The sequence below is a fragment of the Octopus sinensis genome, linkage group LG14, assembly GCF_006345805.1.
Source record: "Octopus sinensis linkage group LG14, ASM634580v1, whole genome shotgun sequence".
In the NCBI taxonomy this organism is placed as follows: Eukaryota; Metazoa; Mollusca; class Cephalopoda; order Octopoda; family Octopodidae; genus Octopus; species Octopus sinensis.
The window spans coordinates 35,397,916-35,424,442 of NC_043010.1; the positions used below are offsets into that span (position 1 = coordinate 35,397,916).

General features: G+C 37.4%; 1 protein-coding gene across 1 annotated transcript in view; it reads left to right on the forward strand.

Annotated features, from left to right (window-relative positions):
• Window positions 1-2,397: 2,397 nt before the first annotated feature.
• Window positions 2,398-26,527, forward strand: part of LOC115218881 (ras-related protein Rab-21) — a 28,533-nt gene continuing 4,403 nt past the window's right edge. The window contains exons 1-6 of the mRNA XM_029788865.2: window positions 2,398-2,954; window positions 15,810-15,906; window positions 20,554-20,623; window positions 22,642-22,735; window positions 23,433-23,462; window positions 25,764-25,889. Of these exons, the coding sequence (XP_029644725.1) occupies window positions 2,888-2,954; window positions 15,810-15,906; window positions 20,554-20,623; window positions 22,642-22,735; window positions 23,433-23,462; window positions 25,764-25,889 (484 nt within the window). The 5' untranslated portion in view covers window positions 2,398-2,887. The remainder of the gene's footprint in view (window positions 2,955-15,809; window positions 15,907-20,553; window positions 20,624-22,641; window positions 22,736-23,432; window positions 23,463-25,763; window positions 25,890-26,527) is intronic.

Consider the following 26,527-nt stretch of genomic DNA (forward strand, 5'->3'; position numbering starts at 1 on the left):
ACTCAGAACATAGCAACGGGTGAAATACCGCTAAGCATTTTGTTCAGTGCGCTAACGATTCTTTTCTACTTAAGGCACAAGGCCCGAAATTTTGTGGGAGGAGGCCAGTCAATTAGATCGACTCCAGTATGCAACTGGTACTTAATTTATCGAGCCCCAAAAGGATGAAAGGCTGTCGACTTCTGAAGAATTTGAACTCAGAATGTAAAGACAGATGAAATACTGCTAAGCATTTCGCCCGGCATGCTAACGTTTCTGCCAGCTCACCGCCTTTATAATAATGATAATGATAATTATAATCTTTTTTAATATATACTACAGACACAAGGCCTGAAATTTAGGGGACGCTCAACTGGTACTTATTTCATCGATCCTGAAAGGATGAAAGGCAAAGTTAACTTTGGTGGAATTTGAACTCAGAAAGTAAAGAGCCGGAAAAAATACTGCGAAGTATTTTGGCCATGTAAACAATTCTGCCAGCTCAAATTAAAGTGTGCCTTTGTTTTCGTGTAAAACAAGAAAAAAGTCCAAGGAAGATGGGTTTTGTTTAGCATTTGTTAATTCATATTACGTTTTGATAGAGTGACTTATAAAACTCTACATAATTTAATGTTATGTATTAAAAGACTCTTATCCCATTGTAAATAAACAAAGAAATATTGATAAGTTAGTATTAATAGATTTAACGTCTGCAATATTAAAGTGTAACGGGAATAGGTTGCTTCTTGCACTTTTAGGGTGCAACTGATACATTCACAATTTCCGTTGCTTAAATTTCCAGATTCTACCAGTCAAAGAACACAAACGCGACAGTAAAAATATATACTCTTTATTGTTCTTATAACAGTAAGAAATAAGGTGGTATATTTGGTTCCACTTGGTATGGATGTGGCAAGGCTGAAACTTTAACTAGAAGTAAATATATGTTGAGATAAAAAAAAAAGAAAGAAACCCAGTTTTGGCAATGCTATGTGATTATGAAACTTGCTTCCCAAATATATGGTCTCGGGTTCAATCCCACTACACAGTAAATGTCTTCTTCTGTAGCCCTGGGCCAACCAAAGCCTTGTGAGTGGATTTAATATACAGAAACTGAAAGAAGCCCGTCAATACACACACACACACATACATGCATACGTGATATGTATGTTTGTGTGCACCCTTATCTTAACATAACATGTTGGTTGTAAACAAGCATCACCGTCATACAAGTGATGTTGTTTATTTCCAATCTTCCAAGGAAAACATGTCTGACCATGGAAAACATTCTCTTGCTTGGAGACAGGTAGGGCACCAAGTAATAGAAAATCTACAAGATTCAATCTGATCTAAGCAAGCATGAAAAACTGGATTTTAAATTATGACAACGACGATGATGATGATTACTTATTTCAATTGAATTTTTCCAATAAATACAAGAGATTTCAGACATGTTTTGCTTGTTTGTTTGCTTTTTTTTATTGCTTTATTCTGACTTCTTCAGCCAATCTAGCCCTCATTGTAACAAAGAAATAGTAATGAATGATTGGGCAAATAAATATACACAATTGCACAATTGTTGATGCGAATATATAGAAATTATTTAGAGATTCCAAAACTTGAGAATAGTATTGAAGTTCAGAACCGTATTGAAACACGTTCGAAACCGTCTCCCGTATTTGCAAAGTGAAAAAAAAATAGAATATGCTGGAGGTATTAGACATTAACTGATTTTCTTATTTGCTCGACATTTATTAAATATGCTAACACTAACTGGCTTATTGTGTTTTTTAACACTAAATATATATAGATTCGACTACTTCTGCGTGAAAACTAGAACGATTTGAACAGAAATAACGCAATAAAGCAGAATAATAACTAATAAAATAGTGAAAACAAAATAAAACAAGACAGCTGGTAGGATTATAAAAATAGAATAAAATTATAGAGTAAGTGAGAGCTAAAAATAGCATAAAGAAATCACTACTCAAGCGAAATAAATTAACATGCAGTGGAGACAATAGTTTAATATGTTTGGTCACAAAAATAGTTTGGACGCAGAGTTTCTCAATCATTTTTAATCTATGGACCCCTTTGATACCTATTTTACTGGGACGGACCTTCATATGTTTAAAAAAAATCATATTATATTTTTATAGTTAAATATTATTAGGAATTGTATTTAAAAATTGTTGGGATCTTTTCGGTTTGAACGGCAGTTTGTAAAAGCCAAGAGAAAATGATGTTTTATAAACACATTCTACCAGTATACGAAGTTTAAAATTTTTTTAGTTACCTAGAAATTATGTTTACAAACTGCCGTTCAAACCGAAAAGATCGCCGACCTGACCCCTTAGGACCATGTGGACCCCACCGGTAAGAACCACCGTTCGGTTAAAATAATAAAGGAGAGCGTTCGGTCAAAAAGAAAAAAAGAAAAAGTAACAGAACGTTTGACTGGAGTAAATAGTTTAGAACCATTCAGTCAAGTGTACACCTCAGAGCTTTCACTTTCCTCAGAATAATAGTTTATAGTTAAGTTGCTAAACAGCAAAGAGAAACCTATTATTGAATAGGAAGCATGAAGTAAAAATAAGAGAAGAAAACTTTATAAGAGAAAGTAAACTGATTATCACGTGACCAAAACAAAAATGGTGTCATAGGATTGTTTTTGTGAGTTGAGCTGTCTTCGGTGTTAGGTTTATTATTTTTTTTTATATAATTACATATCGTTATTAACGTTGTTATTATTTCGTCAAGAAAAAGTATATGTGTACGTAGAATATTAGTGCTACGTGAGAAGTAAGAAAAGCAAAGAGGATAGATAGAAAAGTACGGGTTTGTCGTCGTACTCGCACTAACTCTTTTTCTATCGAGTCAATCTGCGACTTTACTCAACACAGACACAATGGAAGGTGGGGAAGCAGAATCGCACAAATCACTGGAAGCAAAAATTGTTTTACTCGGATCGCAAGGTAAGTAAATATTGTTTGGTATTTTATATGTGTGCATATCTCTTTCTCTCTCTACACACACACATACTTTTATAAGCACAGGCATACACACACGCAAACATACCACTTGCTACTTTCATCTATCTCCCATGGGGGGTACTTTGACAACTTTGATAAATCGAACAAATTTATATCGGTCGTTGCCACTTTTATTTATATATTTATTTTGCTTTTGCCAGAAAGGATTAGTGCTCTAAAAAAAATCCGGTTTTTTTTTTTTTTATCTGAAGACGATGAAGATGATGAGAACAATAATGATTGTCTGTGTCTAGAAACAAACAAAACTTGTATTGATTGTCTTTCAGACGTCTTTATATTTGTGTACAAAGTTTCTTTTCGTTGTTCAATACCACAATCGCATATTAACGAGAGAACTTCTACGTTGTCACACGAATTATTAGCTAAATCTACCTTCTAATCATACCCCACCATATTAAAAAAAAAAAGCGTACACGTAGTCTTAGATATGTACAAAGATGAGATGGTCACGGCTGGAATGCATTCGATTGTAAGCTCAATCAGAGCTGACATTGAGTTAAACAACAATGTAACCATTTGTCTTGAACTTCATTATATATAATATAACATTTGGTTTACTATTTTTGACATAGTAATGCTATCTTTGACAATCAAATAAATACGTAACTATTGATTTATCTGTGTGTGTGTTTGGTTTTACAAACGTGAGCAAGAACTCTTATACGTAAAGCAGAGAATATGCAAGTGTTTATTTGCTAAAAATACTATGTGGTGTACTCAAGGGGCTCACAGATTCGTGTCAAAGCACTTCTCAAACTTTGATATATGTATGTTGTGTGTGTGATTTACATAGGCTGATTCACTTTTATTCCGGAGTTTCCTGACGTCTAGTCTAGCCAGGTAGAAACGGACTCGAGGATGACAGAGAAAGAGATCGGTCGAAATAAATTATACTCTTTCTCTCCCATATTATTAAGGCGAGTAATGGGTATGTATGTGTGTGTAGAGAGAGAGAGAGAGAGAGAGAGAGACAGACAGAGAGAAGGTGCGCACGCTTATTTCATTGACTGAGATGAAATCAATTAAAGAAAGTTTAACTAATACTAGCGAATTGTTTTGGAAACAAAACACGATGTCAAGTATTGGTGTTAAAGTAATTACACATATCAATTTCTTTTCTGTATTGGCATGAGTTGGATAAGGCATTTATGTTCATATTCTCTAAGAATCCCTGGCTTCTTTGATGGGACAGGAAATGCATATACTATTGACATTCCAATATATATATATGTGTGTGTGTGTGTAGAGAGAGAGAGAGAGACAGACAGACAGAGAGAAGGTGCGCACGCTTATTTCATTGACTGAGATGAAATCAATTAAAGAAAGTTTAACTAATACTAGCGAATTGTTTTGGAAACAAAACACGATGTCAAGTATTGGTGTTAAAGTAATTACACATATCAATTTCTTTTCTGTATTGGCATGAGTTGGATAAGGCATTTATGTTCATATTCTCTAAGAATCCCTGGCTTCTTTGATGGGACAGGAAATGCATATACTATTGACATTCCAATATATATATATGTGTGTGTGTGTATGTGTGATTATTATATATATAATACACACTAGCAGAGATACCCGGCGTTGCTCGTAGTTAAAATGGCGTATTTTTTCTTTTTTTTTGTTTTACTTGTTTCGGTCATTTGACTGCGGCTATGCCGGAGCACCGCTTCTGGTCGAAGAAGTCGACCCAAGGATTTATTCTTTGTAAGCCAAGTACTTATTCATCGGTATGTTTTGCAAAACGGATAAGTTACGGGGACGTAAACACAGCAACATCGGTTGTCAAGCGATGCTGAGGATACAAACACACACACACACACAAATATATACACATATATACGACATTCTTCCTTCAGTTTCCGTGTACGAAATCCACTCACAAGGCTTTGGTGTACCTGAGGCTATGTGTGTGTGATATAATAGATATTATATATATATATATATTATATATATAATATGTATCACGCAATATCTGAGACCTCCTTCGGTCACGACACAGACCATGGGATTGCACCTAGGAAGTTACCCTCCCAGGCACAAGTCCGGGCGAGGTTGTTTATGGAAAACCAGCAGTCGCCCGTGCATACCAGCCTTTCCTCTCTGCACCACTGATGTTATCTAAGGGAAAGGCAAAGGCCAATACAGCTTGACACTATATATATAGTACATATATATATTCATAAAATAAGGATAAAAATCATGTTAGTGTTTATTATAAGGTAGTCAGTATGGAATAAAATTTAATATTTAATTTATATATATATATAGAGAGAGAGAGAGAGTGGAAATCTTTCAGAGAAAGTACATGAGAAGTGAAACTTTTGTAACAGGTAGTCATGCTGGATACATAGTTTTCTCTCCTGACATTCCGTATCCCCTTCTCGGTTAACTCTAAGGCCCTTTGATTCTAGACTTTGCTTCTATACCTGGAACTTCTCTTCTAGTTCTGGTAGTGATTCAACTATAAGAGCAAGGACATCAGCATAGAGGAGCTCCCAGGGGCAGCCTGTCTTAAATTCCTCTTATTGCCTGGAGGATTATGGTGAATAAGTATTGGTGGGGGTGGGGGGCTGAGCACTGATCCTTAGTGAAGCCTTACTTGTATCCTGAATTCTTCACTGTACTCATTGCCAACCCTCACCTTACTGGTAGCATCCTTGTACATAGCTTGTACAGCTCTCACCAACCACTTGTCTATCCCTAGTTTCCACATTGACCCCCAGATAAGGGATCAGGGGACCCTGTCAAAGGCTTTCTCCAAGTCAATAAAGGCCAAGTACAGAGGTTTATCTTTGGCTATGTATTTCTCCTGCAGCTGTCTTACCCGAAATATAGCATCAGTGGTGCTTTTCTCTGGCACAAAACCAAACTACATCTCATCTAGGCTAACTCTCACCCTAATTAGTTGGACTATGACTCTCTCCATAACTATCATCATCTGATCCAGCAATTTGATACTTCTGTAATTATTTCTATCTAAAGCGTCACCTTTACCTTTGTAGCAGTTGACTATGGTGCTGCTACAGCAGTAATTGGGCATGACTCCTTTGAGAACCACCTGATTTACAGTACAGGTGACTAGACTATAACCCACACTGCCAGATATTTTAAGCGTCTCAGCAGTGATTTGTGATGGACCAGAAGCTTTCCCTGCCTTCATTTCCTTAATTGCTTTATCTACACTTTGATCTTAGCCAAAAGGCCGAGAAGCCAAGGTACTGTCAATTTGGATAGCTGGTTCCTCAGTTGGATCAACATTTGGCAGATCCTCCTCCTCCCATTCTCGACGTTCAGCAGTCTTTCATAAGACATTTCTAAGCCCCTTTTTTTGCAGAATTATTAAATGCAAGTGCACCATCATCCATGCAGACACATTTCTCTCCTATGACATCACAATTTTCTTTTACACAGTCTTGCAATCCAAATCACTTCAGTTCTTTGGTCCTCACATCACTGAACATAGGCAAACTTCTTCTTTCTGTTTCTCCCTGTCTCCTAGCTTCCCTGCTGGCTACCTGATACAGTTCCCTGCTACCCCCACTCCTCTGGTTTGAAGGTTATTTGAAGAATTAAATAGTTATAGGTTATGATAGTACATGTTAGTATTACAGGTTAGATGAGTGAATGAATGAATGAGGCGATTAAAAAAACGAGAGAAAAATTTTTATCCTTGCCATGCATATCATGAAACAACAGTGAATCAAGCGGCATGAAAATCTAAGAAAACATGCACTGAAGATCCTTTATAAGACCCGCAGCCAGAAATGGCCAAATAAGATGGCCAGTTTTGCCACGGGAAATAGAAATAGCAGCAAGTAGTCATTGTGAAGAGGGAGTGATGGCCAGATTACTATTGTTGAGGAGTGAGAGACATAAAAAGACAAGGATGCAACACACATGCACACAAACATGAGTGGGTGTGCTGAAAAGTTCTTGGCGTTGGGTAGAAACTTTTCAGCACTCCCTCATGTATAAATATGAGATTGGTGGGAGTGAATGGCATGGTGTGAACAGATTGGATTGTCACAGTCCAAATCAGTTATTTGGACAGTTACTGCCTTCCTACACATTCGTTTTATAGATTACACTAGAGAAGTTGTCAAGTCCTCAGCAAGATTAAAGAATCCTATGTACTGTACATCAGCTGTGTCCATTCAAGTTAAACAGGATCAAGAGAGTAAATATAAGAAAGAATATGAGGATGATGAAGGAGGCACCAGTAGAGTTATGGTTAAAGTTAGAGACAGTGATAAGTGGCTACACATTAGGGGACAGGATGGTGAAAGGAGGAGTGATGGAAATAGGGGAAGAGAAATGTATATCAACAAGAGCAAAGTAATCTATTTCAATGAAGATTGATAAGGGAGGAAGTAATGTGTGAGAGCCTGAAGAGTTGAAGGATAATGAATATGAGTGATAATCAAGGCAAACTATGAATAGCAATAGAAATGGGCAATAGTAAGAAAGAGTAGGGGTTATCATTGAAGAATGATGTGGTGATGGGGGGGAGGGATGATGAGGATAAGGAATTTTGAATATAGACAATTCCAGTGCGGATCCTTTATTTGACAGCCATTATGATGAATGTAAGTTTCAGTGATAATGAGCAGGTTTAATATAGACTGAAGGGATATCATGTCTCATTTTACAGGTGCCATGAGACAGAGAATAGAAGGAGTGCTAAATGAGAGAGTAAAAAAGGCTTGAGAAGAAAACTTAGCAGAGATATAATGAGTGAGAGACCCAAATGTAGCTACTTCATAGACCCTAACCTGTCTCTACCACCGCCACCATTTTAATGACTGTTTTGCCATAGTTGCATGGGTAGGCAGGTCTTCTTCAGCACTGCATAGCATCAGTCTTCACCACTTTGTCCCATGTCCTCCCTAGCTCTCCCCTTTCCACATTCATGCCAAACACCCATATCTTCTTTATACAATTTATATCCTCCATAGCCATCATGTGTCCATAAGAGTGCTATCTTCTTTGTTGCACACTACAGCTGATTCCCATTATATCTAGCTTTTCTTTCAATACATTTGAGTTTGGATATTCATGCACACTGTCACCATCAGAGCATGCTCATTCCACTTTACTGCCAACTTACCTATGATCCCATCACACCTCTTGTACAGCCATAGTTTACATAAAGCACACTTCATATAATTTCTACCTATTGTTCAGTATATCAATTACAACTATCTCCTTGACTGTTACTGGATCCTGTCTTCTCTCCTACTTATTAAAACTTGAGGCTTTGCTAGGTTTACTTGGAGATCTCTTGATTGTAGTTTTTACTTCCATATCTGGGATTTCTTCTAGAAATTCAGCTATAATAATTTCTACAATTCAGCATACATGAGTTCCTATTGACATCTGTTTGGGTCTAGAAGGCTAGGATAAACAGAAGGGGCCACACACTAAATTCATTGCTGTTTATTACCTTGCTGATTGTGCTTTAGTACATGGCTTGTATGACCCCCACAAGCCATTCTGGCCCTAGTTTCCTTAACAATCACCAGACTACAGAGTGCAGAACTCTACTAAATGTCTTTTCTAGGTCAACAAATACTATGCATTGGGGCTTACTCCTAGCTAAGTACTTCTATAGTTATCTCACTAAAAGGATGACATCAATGGTATCCCTTCCTGGCACAAAGCCTAACTACATCTTAACTAGAATAATCTTGTTTGTAATCAAATGTGCTACAACTCTTTCTGCGACTTTAATAACCTGGTCTTTCTGTTTGAGGTCCCTGTAGTAGCTTCTCATTAGCACATTTCCTTTGCCCTTGTAACATTTGATAGTGATAATGTTTTGTAAGTCTTTGGGTATGATTCCGCCCTGTACTTCTTGACTGTTTGTGCAAGTGACTTACATGTGACCTACTTCACCAGATACTTTAAGCAACTCAGCAACTATCCCTGATGGATCTGCTACCTTTCCTGCTTTATATTATAAATTGCATTTACCACCATATTGTTGCCAACATGAGTAGCTGGTCCCAGTCCCTCTATTATGTCTACTTGTCTTTATCCAGCAACCTCTTCAAATAGCATTTCCATACCTCTTTCCTTTTGACATTGGTATGGATAAGTGTACCGCTATCTTTTTCATACACATTGCAAACCTCAGCTTTCTGCTTTTTTTTTTATTGCTAAGTATATCTAACATTTGACTGTTCTAGTTATCTGATATTTCCTCCTTTCTTCCAGTCTTTTCAGACTGGCTCATAGATTTGTGACTCTATATATGGTACTATACCACCATCATGTCACCTATCTGACCGAAGCCTTGTAACAGTCACATAGCTGGTGCGTAGGTTGTCTGCTGAGAGCTTCAGACCAAATATGTGTCTGATATATTAAACATGTTCCAAAGAAACCGGATTATATAAATAATATGTGTGTGTGTTAATTCTTATGGCTTTTGTTTACTGTTTCATAGAAGTAATCTGGTTTGTCTGGCATTGGTTTGATACAGTGCCATTTTGTTATTTAAATAACTAACAGGATGTTATTCAGCTATATGTATTTGCCATAACAAACAGGACTCCCTTCTTCCATTTGTTTCATACTTTGAAGAAGTATTTGACCCAACATTTATCAAAATTAAATAAGGAAAAGCATTTAAATTTTTCACTGTGTGTATGATTAGTATTCTTTTATTTGCTTCAGTCATTTGACTGCGGCCATGCTGGAGCACTGCCTTTAGTCGAGCAAATCGACCCCAGGACTTATTCTTTGTAAGCCTAGTACTTATTCTATCGGTCCCTCTTGCCGAACCGTTAAGTGTCGGGGACATAAACACACCACCATCAGTTGTCAGGCAATGTTGGTGGGGGAGACACACACACACACACAACGGGCTTCTTTCAGTTTCCGTCTACCAAATTCACTCACAAGGCTTTGGTCGGCCCAAGGGTATAGTAGAAGACACTTACCCAAGGTACCATGCAGTGGAACTGAACCCGGAACCATGCGGTTCGTAAACAAGCTACTTACCACACAGCCACTCCTGCGCCTATGTGAATGTAGTTTGTACTATTAACTATTCGTGATCAATATTTGAAGTTATTTATATACTACTATTATAATCACCAGCATGCATCTGAAAGACATTGTGTTTGATTTGTAACTAATGCATGTGTGGATATATTTCTTTACATACACGGTCAGTATTTGATTGTATTTTGCACTACTGGCTATTGTCTCTCTCTTGCTGTTGTCAGTATGCCAATATGTTTTGGGACTACTGATTATTAGTTCAACATATGTGATCAGTATTACGATGTAATTATCATAGCCACTAATATCTGAAAAATATTGTATGTCTATGTAACCATATGCTTGCGATTGTATCTCTGTTGCATGTATGTAAGTATGCAGCTATATATATATATATGTATGCATGCATATATATATATATATAGATAGATGCAGGTGTGGCTGTGTGGTAAGAAGCTTGCTTCCCAACCACATCTGTAGAACCTCAGACAAATGCCTTCTACTATGGTCTCGGACCAGCCAAAACCTTGAGTGGATTTGGTAGATGGAAACTGAAAGAAGCCTGTCGTGTGTGTGTCTTTGTGTCCATGTTTGTCCCCGCCATTACCACTAGACAACTGGTGTTGGTGTGTTTACATCCCCATAACTAAGTAATTCAGCAAAAGAGACCAATGGAATAAGTACCATGTTCTAAAAAATAAGTTTTGGGGGTTGATTCATTCAACTAAAAAATTCTTCAAGGCAGTGCTTCAGCATAGCCACAATCTTATTTCTTTACTGCCCACAAGGGGCTACACACAGAGAGGACAAATAAACGGATTAAGTCGATTATATCGACCCCAATGCGTAACTGGTGCTTATTTAATCGACCCCGAAAGGATGAAAGGCAAAGTCGACCTCAGCGGAATTTGAACTCAGAACGTAGTGGTAGACGAATTACCACTAAGCATTTCACCCGGCATGCTAACGTTTCTGGCCACAGTCTAATGACTGAAACAAATAAAAGATGTGTGCGTGTTTATGTGCATATAGATGTGTATGTATATGTATTCATGAAAAGGGGAAACATTCTGTGTTTATCAGTTTTGCAGAAAGTAAAGTTGTTGAGGAAAACTCAGCAGCAAGTTTTTTCAGCTGAGGAGTTTGACCTTAAGAAACAGAAGGACAAACTGTTGAAAATCTATGCTGCAAATGATTATCAAATGTAATTACAAAATAGAAAATCATACATAGAGCGAAAACTGAAGATCATGATCATTAGTTGTAAAAATCCATTTATCAGTATCAATAGGAACATATATTGTTTAAGGGACTACTGATCATGAAGCAAGTTAAATATTGAAGGTAATCATGTATATTCACAAGGCTTCTGATACAAATTTACGTCAAAGCATAGTATTAAATATTTAAAGAGTTGTGATGATATGGTATCCACTGATTGATTGTAGAGCAACTGAGAAATTTCTTAATGTATTGGCAAACATCATCACTGATAAAAAATTTTTAATAACAGATGAAGGTATACAACGGTGACAAAATAGCATTGTTCTGGTGTTATTGTGGCAGGAAAGCATTCACTGCAGCTGATACACACATGCATCCACATGCACATTTATATGTGTGTGTGTCTATATATAACGTGGATTGTCTGTATGTCTGCTTTGCATTCAGAAGCTACGAAACTAACATCTCCCAGACCATGTATAGTATTTATTATCTTACAAGGAAGATTTATGTAATGTTTATTTTGAGAAATAGCAGCCAAATCGCTCTCAAACTGCACCTTATTATCAGTGAATAAAGATGGAAAAAGGAAGGACGCGGAATTGGAGTTGTATTAGCAATAAGCTAAAACCGATAAAGTTGGAAAAGAGTAAATAAAAATAGATTAAAAATACATCTCTCTTGATATCAGATTCTGTTTTTCTTCCTCCTTGGATCTCTCTTTAATTTTTTCCCTTTTCTCTCATTCACTCTCACACTCTCTCTCGCTCCCCCTCTCTCTCTTCTCTCTATCTCTCTTAGTCTTTTTTCCTCTGTCTCTCACTCTCTCTGGAATAGTAGAATAGAGAGAGATAATGAACAAGAACCACATACAAAGAGACAGACATAATAAGAGCGACAGCAGGGAAAATGGTGGCAATGGTTTTGTTTAGATTTTTATCACTATCTCCTATGGCAGCTTCTGTAAACAATCATTGGGTTTCAACATTTTTTAAGTTCTAGAAATAGCAGCCAAATTCTAATGGTCAATATGTGTTCATAGGTTTGTACAGAGCAATGTTGTCACAGCCTGATAGAAATGGCTCATTGAAATCTCAGGTATGGCTGTGTGGTAAGCAGTTTGCTTCCCAACCACATCATTCTCAGTTCAGTCCCACTGCATGGCACCTTGGACAAGTGTCTTCTACTATAGCCTCAGGAGTGGATTTGGTAAATGGAAACTGAAAGAAACCTCTCATGTATATATATGTATGGATGTATGTACTAGACTACCCATGACTCCTTGGGTCACCAGGAAAGTCTGAATTTCCCAACAATGGAGTTTTGTTTTGTGGGAATTTTTTTCTTTTCCAGGTTATTTTGCATGCTTTCAATGAATGTAACATCGAAATCACGCGTAAATGGCTCCTTTCACCAGAAAAAGGAAGATTTGGCTGCTATTTCTTGCATGCCCTGCTACCATGTAGCAGATATTTCGGGTCCTTTATTGCAAATAGCTTTACATGGTTATGTCAACATATCTCACTTCGAAAGAAACCTATGGAAAAAAACTATTTCACACTGAGGTTTCAAATGGGTCTTTTATGAAATATTTACTGTATTTTTAAAGTCATTTTCCCTTAAAAATATTTTGCCCTCATAATGTGTCTAATGGAAAGGTTAGAGTTTCTCCCCTTTCCAGGTTAAGTTATTTTCAGAGTATGTTCTCATTATGCATTGTTTTGGGTATTTATACTCCCAAAACCCTGAATAACCACTGGTTTGATTTACACAAAACTTATTTTATTCCATTTGTATTCACATTTCAGGGGCATTTTACTTTCAAAGTATTTTCCAATTATGTGCCAGTTTGGCTGTGTAACATTGCAAGCAAGCAAGATTGAAGTTCATTTTTAATGTATTATAGATTGATAGATGTATAGATCTATGTATGTAGGTATATGTATTTATTTCTGTGTTTAGACCTCACCACCACTTTACAACTAGTGTTGGTGTGTTTACATCTCTGTAACCTAGCAGTTCAGCAAAAGAGATTGATAGAATAAGTACGAGGCTCAAAGAGATAAGTCCTCTGGTCAATTAGTTTGCCTAAAATTCTTCAAGGCAGTGCCCCAGCACGGTCACAGTCAAATGACTGAAACAAGTAAAAGATAAAAAATAGTATCTTATGCTTGTATGAGCCAATTATCTTAGTTTTCAAAATAACCATGCAATTTCCATGGATACTGAGATTGTAAACCCAATCAATACTTTACCAGTATAAAATTTTGTTCTTGTAAACTATGGCTGCTGACTGTAGAAGTCATCCTTTTATTAATAGTTCACCTTGTCATCAATATATGTGTGTGTGTGTATATATATATAAATATATATATACTTTCTTTTGTTTCAGTCATTTGACTATGGTCATCCTGGAGCACTGCCTTTAGTCGAGCAAATCAACTCCAGGACTTATTTTTTGTAAGCCTAACACTTATTCTATCGGTGCCTCTTGCCAAACCGCTAAGTGACGGGGACATAAACACACCAGCATCGGTTGTCAAACAATGTTGGGTGGGGAGACAAACACAGGCATACAAACATATATATACATACGACAGGCTTCTTTCAGTTTCCGCCTACCAAATCCACTCACAAGGCTCTGGTCGGCCTGAGGTTATAGTAGAAGACACGGTTGGTAAGCAAGGTAGACGAACTTCAATTCATAATCCAAGTTAGTACAGAACCAATATACATTCTACAAATTGTTTCAGAGTCTAATTAATTCCAAAGACAAAAACGAAGCGTTATTTGTTCATCCCCGTCTGGGCTATGAAAGGTCTTTGTATATTTTTGTCTGTCGTAATTATTCATACCAGTATGTAATTCCTGAGGAGGAATCTAACTTTTATTTCACAAGGAGTTTTTCATTTTCGTCTTTGGAATTAATTAGACTCTGAAACAATTTCTAGAATGTATGTTGGTTCTGTACCAATCTGGATTATGAATTAAAGTTAGTCTACATTTGCAATTTTTCCTTTCCTTATACTTCATTAGCTGTTTTTGCAAATACTGAATATATATCTTTATAATTATTCTTTACTTGGACTGTACCGGCGGACTTGGATGCTTGACAGCAGGATAATGCTAGGCCAGTATAATACAGTGAGGATGACATTCCAAGGGCTGGAGCAGTTTAAATGGGAAACAATGCCCCTACCACCATAATCGCCAGGCATTACCCCATCTGATTATCATTTATTCCTCAGTCTTCAAAATCATTTGGACGGAAAAAATATGAATTCTGTAGACAAGGTCAGAACAGTATTGGAAGAGTATTTTTTGTCTCAGTCAAGTGAATTTTGGAAGAAGGGCCTTGCAAGTCTACCAGATAGATGAAGGAGGATATATTTTAGATTAAAAAAGAACTTTGTTTATCTTAATTTTGAAAAATAAAAGAAGAAAAAAAAATCCGCATTATTTATGTGATGACTTAATACTTAACAATCCTTCTATCTGGCTATCCACTTTTATCAATCCATCTATCTAAATACCTTCTCCTCTCAGTATCTCTGGTATGTGGAGTGTTTAAAAATTGTTGTAATAACTTCATTATTTACCATCAGGTCTCATATTAACCCTTACGAAAAAAAAAAAACATGTAATTATGATACAGAAATACATTATCTTTATTATTATTTCTAACAGCATTAAAGAAGGCAAATGACTGGCAAAGTTGTTAAAGCATCAGTTAAAATGTGTTGCATTACTTGTTCCAGCTCTTTACATTCTGGTTTCAAATCCTGCAAGGACAATTTAACCTTTCATCCTTCTGGTGTCAATAAAATAAAGTACCAAGGCTCTGGGGTCAGTGGTATTGGCTAAACCCACTTCCCCAAATTTCAGGTCTTCTGCTTATATTTGAAACAGTAGTATAAAGGTGAAGTTTCTGCACATTTTAAGTTCAGATCTCACTCAAATCCTACTTAGCTATTTCTGAAGGGTCAGGAACGGAGCATGTATGTATGGGTCAAAACTGAACCCCAGGAGAGATTGCATCTGATGGAGTGTGGATCTAAGAAAGCTCCAGTAGAAGTAACCAATACAAAAGGTGAGAAATGGGTGGGGGCCATAGGCAGTTATGCCTGGAGATTTGTGTATCAGGTAGCTGAAAGCTATGCTGATGTTAAGGGCAATAACACTGTTTACACCAAATTTCACAAGAATGAGAGCCTGTCAGTGAGTGATGTAGGAGAGTAAGTTTCAGTTAGATTTAAATTTATAAAAGCCATGTTGATGGCCATTAAGGAGGAAGAGAGAGTCAAAATATCGGAGAAGATTGTTGTTGATGGCTATCTCCTGCACATTTGAAATGTTGGAAGTAAGTGTGATAGAATGATAATTAGCTGGTTATCATCTCCCACTGGGAAAGTGATAAATTCCATATCTCATATCCCATTCTCAAGAAGTAAAATAGGACACATTACAGCATGTTTTCAAAGATCAAGTATTATCCCTATTAGAGAGAGACATTTTATTTACCAATTATTTTTCTACTTTCAGCTGTAGGAAAAACCAGTCTTATCATTCGTTATGTTGGCGGCATATTCAGCAAGCACGTCAGCCCAACGATAGGGGCCTCATTTTTCACACATAAATTGTAAGTTGTTTTTTTTATTCATGTTTACATTGGTGTTGTTATTCTCTTTTACTTCTTTTCTTACTTTAGTAATGTGGTGTGTGATTAATATTGTAAGAATCAAGTTTTACAAATGAAATGACAATTGTAATATACATAATTAATTACTGAAAACCAATGCCACACTTTCTAATTCATTGTTAATTCACAGGGAGGAAGCTCAGCAAAAATAGCATTTACAGTTGATCAGACAATGAAATGTTGGCATTCCCATGTTGCTTACCATCAGCTCTTGTCCTGTGATACATTTTTTTAATGACTTAGTCAGACGAAGAAAGGAAACACCCTGTGACCTTTTGTAGGACATTTCAGACAAAGTGAGGAAGAAATCATGCGATAGGCATGGCTGATTCGTTAAGAATTTCACCTAATAATCACATGGTTTTGGGTTCAGTCCCACTGCAAGGCACCTTGAGCAAGTATCTTCTACTATAGCTCTGGGCCAACGAATACCTTGCCTTGTGAGTGAATTTGATAGACAGAAACTGTGTGGAAGCCTGTCATGTATAAATGTGTGTACTGCTTGATAACTGGTTGGTGTTGGTTTGTTTATGTCCCTGTAGCATATAGGTTCAGCAAAAGAGACCAATAGAATAAGAACCAGACTTCAAAAAATATATACTGGCATCAATTTGTTTGACTAAGCCCCTTCACGGTGATACCCCAGCATGGCCACAGTCCAATAAATGAAACAAGTAAAAGATAAAAAGATAACACGTAATGCTCTGGCATTAACTATCTTTACATTGAAAGGCCTGGTCTAAATTCTTGCAACAGAGGGGAATACGCTAAAGGTATCTGAAGGCCAGATGTTAATATTAAACTGAGTGACAGATAGTCTGTAAGTCAAAATCTATGAAAAAATTTAGACAAGAAGGGTTAGAGGACCCTTTATTATCTATAAATTCAGAGTAGTAATGTCTTTATTCACTAAGAAATGAAGGTGTCTAACCTAACTTATCCACTCCCCTTAAAACTGCTGGCTTTGTGCCAAAATTGAAACCATTATTATTATTATTTTCCAATTGGTTTGCATTTTATTAGGTCTCTCAGCCAGAGACCTAAGGCACATATATATTAGATGGAGAGAAACTTCCTGAGATTGTGGGTGGTTGGCATCAACACAATTTTTTGAGTCTCGTAGCTTGTTGGTTTCCCAGGGACCTGGTCAGAAAATTTGTCAGTACTTTTCTTAATCATTCCCAGGACACCTACAACAAGAGTGGTGGTTTTGGTTTTTAATTACCATGTTTTAGATATCTCAATCTCAAGGCCCTTATATTTCGACAATCTTTCAAATTCCTTTGCTAAGATGTTGCTATCTTCTTCTTCTTCTTCTTCTTCTTCTTCTTCTTCTTCTTCTTCTTCTTCTTCTTCTTCTACTATTATTATATATTTATTATATGTTGTTGTTGTAGATTGGAGGAATTATTAAACATCAGACAAAAGGTTCTTTATGTTCTGTATTCAAGATGATTACTTGATATTGCTTATGATGGTTGACAAGAAACCATTGTATAATAAACAGAAAAGGTCAGAGAGAGAATAAAGCAAAAGTTTTAAGTAGAAACTTTTGTAAGATCATAGCTTTCCATATTACTATCCTCATCTTTACATGCCATTGTTTCGAAGCATGTAGTAAAATAACTGTCGTTATTTTGAAACTAATATTAAGGACCTAAATTAACATGGAATTTTGAGGGAAAGTTTTGATTCAGATCAATTTAAAGCAACAAGTTTGTTGCTTGTTGAAATCAAAATCAAAATCAAATTCGATGACTGGCATCCATGCTAGTGGAGCACTAAGAGCACCATCCAAGCGTCATTGTTGCCAGAGCAGCAAACTGGCTTCCATGCCAGTGGTACGTAAAAAGCACCATTTGAGTGTGATCATTACCAGTGTCGCCTTACTGGCACATGAAAAAACATTCAAGCAAGGTCGTTGCCAGTGCTGCTGGACTGGCGCCTGTGCAGGTGGCACTTAAAAACATCATTTGAGCGTGGTTGTTGCCAGTACTGCCTGACTGGCCCTCGTGCCGGTGACACGTAAAAGCACCCACTATTCTCGGAGTGGTTGGCATTAGGGAGGGCATCCAGATCAGACTGTAACCTGGTGCAGCCATCTGGTTCGCCAGTCCTCAGTCAAATCGTCCAACCCATGCTAGCATGGAAAGCAGACGTTTGACGATGATGATGATGAAGTTTGTATCATAGAACACAAGGTAATTCTCAGGCACGTTAGTATGAGAAGGATTAAAGTGTATTCTTTTATTCTTTTTCTTGTTTCAGTCATTTGTCTACATAGATCTCCAGTTATCGGCAGGAGTTTTATTTCTTTATATATACATAGTTCCCTACCACAAGGGTCCAATCTTGATTGCACTGTAGTGCCTCAGTGACTCTGAGAGATACGCCTACAGGGTGCAAGATTTTGGTAAGGGCCTCCCATGCTGAATAAGTTAAGGGGTCAAAGGATAGAGGTCAGACTAATATTGGTTTCAAATTTTGGCACCAGGCCACCAATTTTAGGGGAAGTTTAAGTCGATTACATTGACCCCAGTGTTCAACTGGTACTTATTTTATCAACCCCGAAAGTCAGCCTTGGTGGAGTTTGAACCAGAAAGTAGAGACAGATGATATGCTGCTAAGAATTTTGCTCAACATGCTAATGATTCTGCCAGCTCACTGCCTTAGAAGCCAGACTATTATTGGTTTCAAATTTCGACTCAAGGCCAGCAATTTTAGGGGAGGGGTAAGTTAATTACCTTGGCTCCAGGGATCAACTGGTATTTATTTTATCAACCCCAAAAGGATGAAAGGATAGTTAACTTGGGCAGAATTTGAACTCAGAATGTAAAAATGGATGAAATACTGCTAAGCATTTTGCCTAACATGCTAATGATTCTACCAGCTCACTACCTTAGCAGCCAGACTGATATTGACCACCTCTTCCTAGAGGTAAAATTAGGTTTGCTTAGGCCCACCACCCATATCTAGAAAAAAGCAGTATTCCAAAAGCATCAATGATAGTTCAAAACCAACAAGACCTGAAAGAGGAAAAGACAGCCCAGTGTTGAGAACAGTGGAGAAAAGTAATCAATAGCCTATGCCTCATATGGAGCAAACGGCTTCAGTATGTAGTAAGTACGTAGTCCCAGACTGGATTCAGTTGCATTTAACTTGAAATTCTTCTCTGGTAATTGATACCTGCCTTGTAGTGATCTGATTCAAAAAGGTTCACTGTCTTATTTTTATGCTGTATTGCTTCTTAAATATCATTGTCGTCATCATCATCATCATGCTCGAATGGTGCTTTCAGCATGCTAGCATGGGTTGGACGATTTGACTGAGGTCTGGCGAACCAGATGGCTTCACCAGACTCCAATCTGATCTGGCAGAGTTTCTACAGCTGGATGCCCTTCCTAATGCCAACCACTCTGAAAGTGTTGTGGGTGCTTTTAAGAGTCAGACAGTACTGGCAACGGCCACACTCAAATGGTGCTTTTTATGTGCCACCTGCACATAGAAATGGCTTCTTGTTTAATGACTTTCAAGATTCTGTTTTTTTTTTGGGGGGGGGGGGTTGCAGAGGGAGTCCTTTTCTTGATATCATCTTATATAGACATATACCACACACACCATAGCTCATCTTCTCTATCTTTGGCACATTGAAAGCAAATCAAGTGCTTTAAGTCTAGCCACACATGTATGCAAGCATTGATCCTGTTTCAGCCAACATCTTTGCAAAGGATTACCATATTGTGCAGTGTTACAGTTTATTGAGGAAATTAAGTCTGGTTGCAATCTAAACAGAGATAAGGATTCACAGATACAAATGTGTGCAGATAAACAACTGAATGATATGTATCCTCAGATGAGAGATAAATTTTCCTCTGGCCAGAATATAATTCATTCCTTCTCTGGCTTCAGTCATTGGACAAACTTGAAAACTAGTGTTGATTTTATGGACTTCTTTTTTTTTACCTAAAGTCACTGCTTCACTCACATAATACCATCAACTAAAAAAATAAGAATTTTCTGTTAACCTGAGCCAAACAGGTTACTCTTTTACTTCTTTCAATCATTTGACTGCAGCAATGCTAGAGCACTGCCTTTAGTCGAGCAAATCGACCACAAAACTTATACTGTGTAAGCCTAGTACTTATTCTATTGGTTTCTTTTGCTAAGTTATGGGGACGTAAACACACCAGCATCGGTTGTCAAGTGATGTTGGGGAGACAAACACAGACACACAAACACTCACACATATATATGCATATATACGATGGGCTTCTTTCAGTTTCCATCTACCAAATCCACTCACAAGGCTTTGATTGACTCAAGGCTACAGTAGAAGACTCTTGCCCAAAGTGCCACGCAGTAGGACTGAACTCGGAACCATGTGGTTGGTAATCAAGCTACTTACCACATAGCCACTCCAGCGTCCTGAACCTTTGTTAAAGTCATCATTTGTCTTTTTTTTATATTTCATGTTATATTTTATTCTAATTCCAACAATTTTTGCTGTATTTTTCTTTGCATTTTTTCTTTTATTATTATTTATTAATTAATTTACTAATTGGTTAATTTTAATTATGCATTTTGTAGGACTCTGGACAAATATAGAATTAAGCTACAAGTTTGGGATACTGCCGGTCAGGAACGATTTCGCTCAATGGTAAAATTTTCATATCCTTATCAATGCATGTGTGTGCTGAGTTCTCTTTTGATGTATATCCCTTCCTCACTTCGCCGCAACACTATCCAATTTCAGCTAAATATACTATGTTCTGTAGCTGTTTAGCAAGCTTTTAGCCCACTAATTTAATATTATGTTTGGTCGTCCTTCGATAGTTGTAGGAATTAATCCAGTGAGGAACAACAACAACTTGTATGAGTTTTCAAAGACATCATGTACATGGAGTATTTATTCCAATCCGGGATGAGAGCATTTTACACTGCTTGTATATTAACATTCAACAGAACAGAATGGAAGTTGAATAAGAAAAGGATTTTGTCTTGCTGCCTTCCAAGAATGGTATTGAGGATTTAACAAAATTCAAATCAATGCGGGGTTGCCCCGTAGCAGGAACATAGATGTAGAAGACGTAGTTAGCTGCATGCCGCGTGGGAGAGGAGAAGAGGATGTTACTTGGCTTTGCGCATCTTTTTATATCAATCTAACGAGTCACCTAGTTGGTAACTATGTGACAGGGGAGATGACTCTCATTAAAACCTGACAACACTGGATTCAAATAAGGTTGTCATGGTAGTGGTGAAACATCAATGGTGCTTGTTATTTCTGCTACACTTAAGCTTTTATAATACCATTCCAATCCAACCAGCTGATGTTCATCTACAGCTACATTAAAACTTCAGTATACCTTTGCTGGTTGGTCTCTGTTGGTTTTTAGGTCTACCTGTTCAGAATGGCTAATTGCAGTTTGGGCTCTTGTGATTTGTTCTGACCATCAGCACAAGGGTCCACTCCCTGTTGTGATGTGGGGGCTTGTGCGCCTTCATGATCCTGAGAGCACAAGCTCCTGGTAGGGCTTCCCATGCTGGACAGGTCAGAGTGTCAAAGGATAGAGGCCAGACTAATATGGACCACTTCTTCCTGGAGGTAAAAATAGGTTAGCATAGGGTCAGTACCCCTACCTAGAAAAAGAGTTACAGAAGCATCAATGACAATACAAAACCAACAAGATCTGGGAGACGAAAGCCTTAAATAAAGCCTGGAGTCAAGAACAGTGATGAAAAGTCATCAATAGCCTATACTTCATAGGGAGTGAATGGCTTAAGTAAGTATATAAGTAGCAACACCAGGGTGAGATTTGGGCTCATGACACAAGGATCCAGAACAGATAACACAAGGTATCTTGTCCAACACTTAAACAATTTTGCTAATTTCCCACTCTGCATTGTTTAGCAATTGATCCAAAAAGAATTTAAGACACAGTAGACTTCAGTGTGGTTTGAACTCTGAATGCAAAGAGCAAGAATGAATACTGCAAGGCAATCCAGCCAACACTCTATTAGCTCTGCCAATCAAACTACCTTACTTACATTGCATCTCCAGTCTGGAGCCATTCCTGCATCCTATCCAGAATAATCTATCTACTGGAAGATTGGAATCTTGTGCAGCTCCTTAGCTTGCCAGCCCTGGTCAAACCGTCCAACTCATGCCAGCATGGACAATGGATGTTAAATGATGATGATGATGATGATGCACAAGATCCCAACTGACAACCAACTTATTCTCTCCTCCCACCAATACCACTCAGCTGGTTTACCAAGCTTTCTATTCAAAGAAATAAACTTAGAGTTAACTCATGCTGAACTTAGCTCAGATATTTGCTCCCCTTCCTTCTTTTCTCAAGCTGAGTACCTTAAATCAAACCTTTAATTGCCCTCTTCTTTCACTTGAATCTAAACCATAAGCTACTATTTGCAAACTTTTACAACTGATCCTTTTGCAAACTTTTACACAGATTCCTTTAAAACCCTAAAGCTGACTCCTTCCAAGTTGCTCTTTGTTTGAACTTCACATTAACTCCTTTTTTTTTCATCCTGGATTGAATCCCATGTGTTTAACTTCAAATTAGCTCCTTCCTTGTCTTGGACAGTAAGTTGACTTTATGTGTTGAACATGAAGGTCTGAAGCTAATCTCTTGTACTGAAACTCTCCTTCCACAGGCCCCTATGTATTATAGAAAGGCTAATGCTGCATTACTGATGTATGATATCACATGTAAAGATAGCTATTATGAAATCAAGGACTGGGTCAAAGGTAAGACACAAACCTTTTATAATTTGTGTGAGTAGGTGTTTAATTTTAAATTTTAGTTAATTTTGTAAAATAGCATTTTTATCCCTTTGCATTTCAAATTGAAACTTGCCAGTGTTGAATTTGCTTTCATCCATCTTTGTGGAGTGAAGTGAGTTGAGGTTTGGTAAGATAAAAGATTGAACTACCATTGTTAGATATATTATGTCTGAAAAAAATAAAAAGATAAGAGGGTCCTGACTATAATATGGTTGGTCATAAGCCTGCTTGATCAGAGTTGATCTGTAGCTAAACAACCAGGATAACAATATGTGCCAATAAAAGAACTGCTATGCAGATGCATGACATTTGGGAAATAGTAACCAAATCTCCCTCAGATCACACCATATTATCTTTAAGAAGGAAAGATACATTAAGTAATGTTGTTCTTGGTATACAAAGTTTAGAAAGATGGTCTGTTGAATAAGGGATGAACTGAGGCTAAGCAGTAAGAATAACCAAAGATTTTTTATAGAAAGCGTTGTTCCAAAAATGGATATTAAATGTCTAAATTTATGCAAAGTGGAGAAATGATTTAATGAGGTTAATAGCAAACAAGAAATAAAGGAATTATTTTTTTAAAAAAACATCTATACAGCTATGTATTAATGGTTTATATTTGATTGTAACTCTTGACTTTTTTTTTACCTTTTATTTTCAGAGTTGAATAAAAATGTTGATACACCTATAGGTAAGTACTAAGCATATTGTTGACACATTCCTTTTATGTTTTTTTGTGTAATGTTTTGTTGGAGTATTTAAGATATTGGCAGGCTTATATTGTTAGATGTTCAGGTATTGACATGTTCATTGATATTCCACTCAGGTGACATACAAAGGGGAACATTTTGAACTACCTTGCTGGTAAGTGTGGAGTTATAGTGAATGAATGGTTAAGGTGTATTGATATTGTAATTCCTTTAGGCGGCGAGCTGGCAGAACCATTAGCACGCCGGGCGAAATGCGTAGCTGTATTTCGTCTGCCATTACGTTCTGAGTTCAAATTCCACCTAGGTCAACTTTGCCTTTCATCCTTTTGGGGTCAATTAAATAAGTACCAGTTACGCACTGGGGTCAATGTTTTCGACTTAAACCGTGTGTCTATCCTTGTTTGTTCTCTCTGTGTTTAGCCCCTTGTGGGTAGTAAAGAAGTAGATATTGTAATTCCTTTCATTGGACATTACATGGGGATACATCACATGTGCTATCTATGGCAAGAAAACATCTTAAGACATGAATAGAATATCTTATTACATGTGAATTCACCTGTGACATGGAGATAAAGATACGCTACATAGTATTGGGAATACCCTGTACCATTGGAATCCTTGTGGCATAAAAATGCCTGCTGGGGACAGTGTCGGAATGGCAAACTAAAGTGTCGCCTGTTCATATATGACTGCAAACATCTTGATTGTATTAATGTTATTACTGCACCATTTCCTGTCTAGATGAACTTGTCCACTAATTTCTTTCAGTTTAGCATTGATACACACCAAAGCAACACATATCAGTTCTAGACAATGTCTATGCCAGTTACAGCAATAAACTATCCCCCCACCTCCACTCTCTCTCTCCTTCTCTCTCTCTCCCCTTCCTTCCCTCTTATATTTTACTTCAAATAAAAAGTCAGTATTGCTAAAATTATGATTTGTTCCTTGCCAGGCTTGTTAACAACACCCAGTATCAAAAACAGGGAGTAAGTCTCGCTGTTACTATAAAGTGCATAGTAGTGTTTCTTCTGGTACTCTCTCTTTACTTGCTTCAGTCATTTGACTGCGGCCATGCTGGAGCGCCGCCTTTAGCTGAGCAAATCGACCCCAGGACTTATTCTTTGTAAGCCTAGTACTTATTCTATCAGTCTCTCTTGTCGAACTGCTAAGTTACGGGGTCGTAAACACACCAGCCTTGGTTATCAAGCGATGCTGGAGGACACACACACACACACATGATGGGCTTCTTTCAGTTTCCGTCTACCAAATCCTCTCACAAGGCTTTGGTCGGCCCGAGGCTATAGTAGAAGACACTTGCCCAAGGTGCCACGCAGTGGGAATGAACCCAGAACCATGTGGTTGGTAATCAAGCTACTTACCACACAGCCACTCCTGTGCCTGTTATTATAATTGTATTGGACAAAGTCCATAAAGGTGTTTCTTCTGGTACTTTATGTTCGAAATTCAAATCCCACTGAGGTTGACTATGTCTTCCACCCTTTTGGGATTGCTAAAATAAAGTACTGCTGAAGAGTCAAAGTCGATTTAATTGACTTGCCCCCCTCCTCCCCTTAAAATTGCTGGCCTCGTGCCAAAATTAGAATTATTATTGCGCTTTTATAACCTGTGAATTTGCAGAGTTTAGTATTCAGTTGAATATTTTAGAAGGCGGTAAGCTGGCAGAATCATCAGTGTGTTGGACAAGATGCTTAGCAGCACTTCTTCCATCTCTTTGCATTCTGAGTTCGAATCCCACTCAAGTCAACTTTGCCTTTCATTCTTTCAGGGTCGACAAAAAAAAGTGCCACTCAAATATTGGGGTCGATGTAATCAGCTAACCTCTTCTCCATAGAATTTCTGGCCTTGTGCCTAAAATTTGAAGCAGTTATTGTTGTCCTTTTATCATTACTGTTGCTATCATTGTTGTTGCTCTTTACATTTTGTGGAACTGAGTCTAATCAACTTAATACCACATACAAAATCCTGGGATAAGGCATCTTATCTCTCACACCCATCTTAGAACAGAAATGGTTGAGGGATAATGACTTTGGACATCAAATTGAAAGGTCGTGTGTTCAAATCCACTGCAAGTGCTTTGTTGTGTATCTAGACAGTTCACTTGATTTTAACACTGCTTCAGTTCAAGAAACATCTCATTTTCTTTATGTGTATGAGTAAACATTTATTTTATCCATATGTAAACATGCTAATTTCCTTACTTTTCTTGTTCTACGTCTATATATTTCCTTATTACTTTTTCATTTTTCTTCTCCTTGCAGTGTTGTGCCTTCTTGGGAACAAACAGGATCTGGAACACCAAAGAAGAGTATCCTCAGCTGAAGCCCAACAATATGCCAAATCCATTGGAGCATACTTCTTCGAAACATCAGCGTTATTTAATACAGGTACACTTGAAGACTTTGTTCAACATTAATATCCAAACTTGTGTACCAGTTTTACTTCTGTATCTGTTACATACACATACAGATGGCAAAGTCCCTAAAGTAATATTTAAGGAAGCCTAAATAGATAAATGGAGGGAAACCCCCTTCTAGTAGTGAGGTCTTAGCTGGGGAGCCCACTAAACCACTACCCTATTTCTATTGTCTAATCAATAAGCTGTGTCAAGCCACTGCAGAACAGCAGCTAACTTGCATAGTTGGGGACATCATGGATCTGTTATATGCCCAGTATGTCAAGTAGACCCACAAAACACACACTGTTCCCAACCTTTCTAATATTCAGGCCAGATCTAAAACCTGGATTTTTTTAGGCGCTGCATCAAAAAAAGTAAAACACAAGTCAAAGATGCTTGAGGGCCACATGTGGACTTGAGAGCTGCCATTGGACTGAACCCTTAGCCCACATGGTTGGGGAGTAAGCTTCTCCACCACACAGCTCTGCTTGCACCTATGATAATAATTATATAATTGTATTAGTTATTACTTATTTAGTTCTTTAGGAGATTTTTCAGTGAATTTGACAACTACTAGTTTTTTTAATATTTTTTGTTATTTGTTTAATGCTCCTTTGTTTTGTTTTT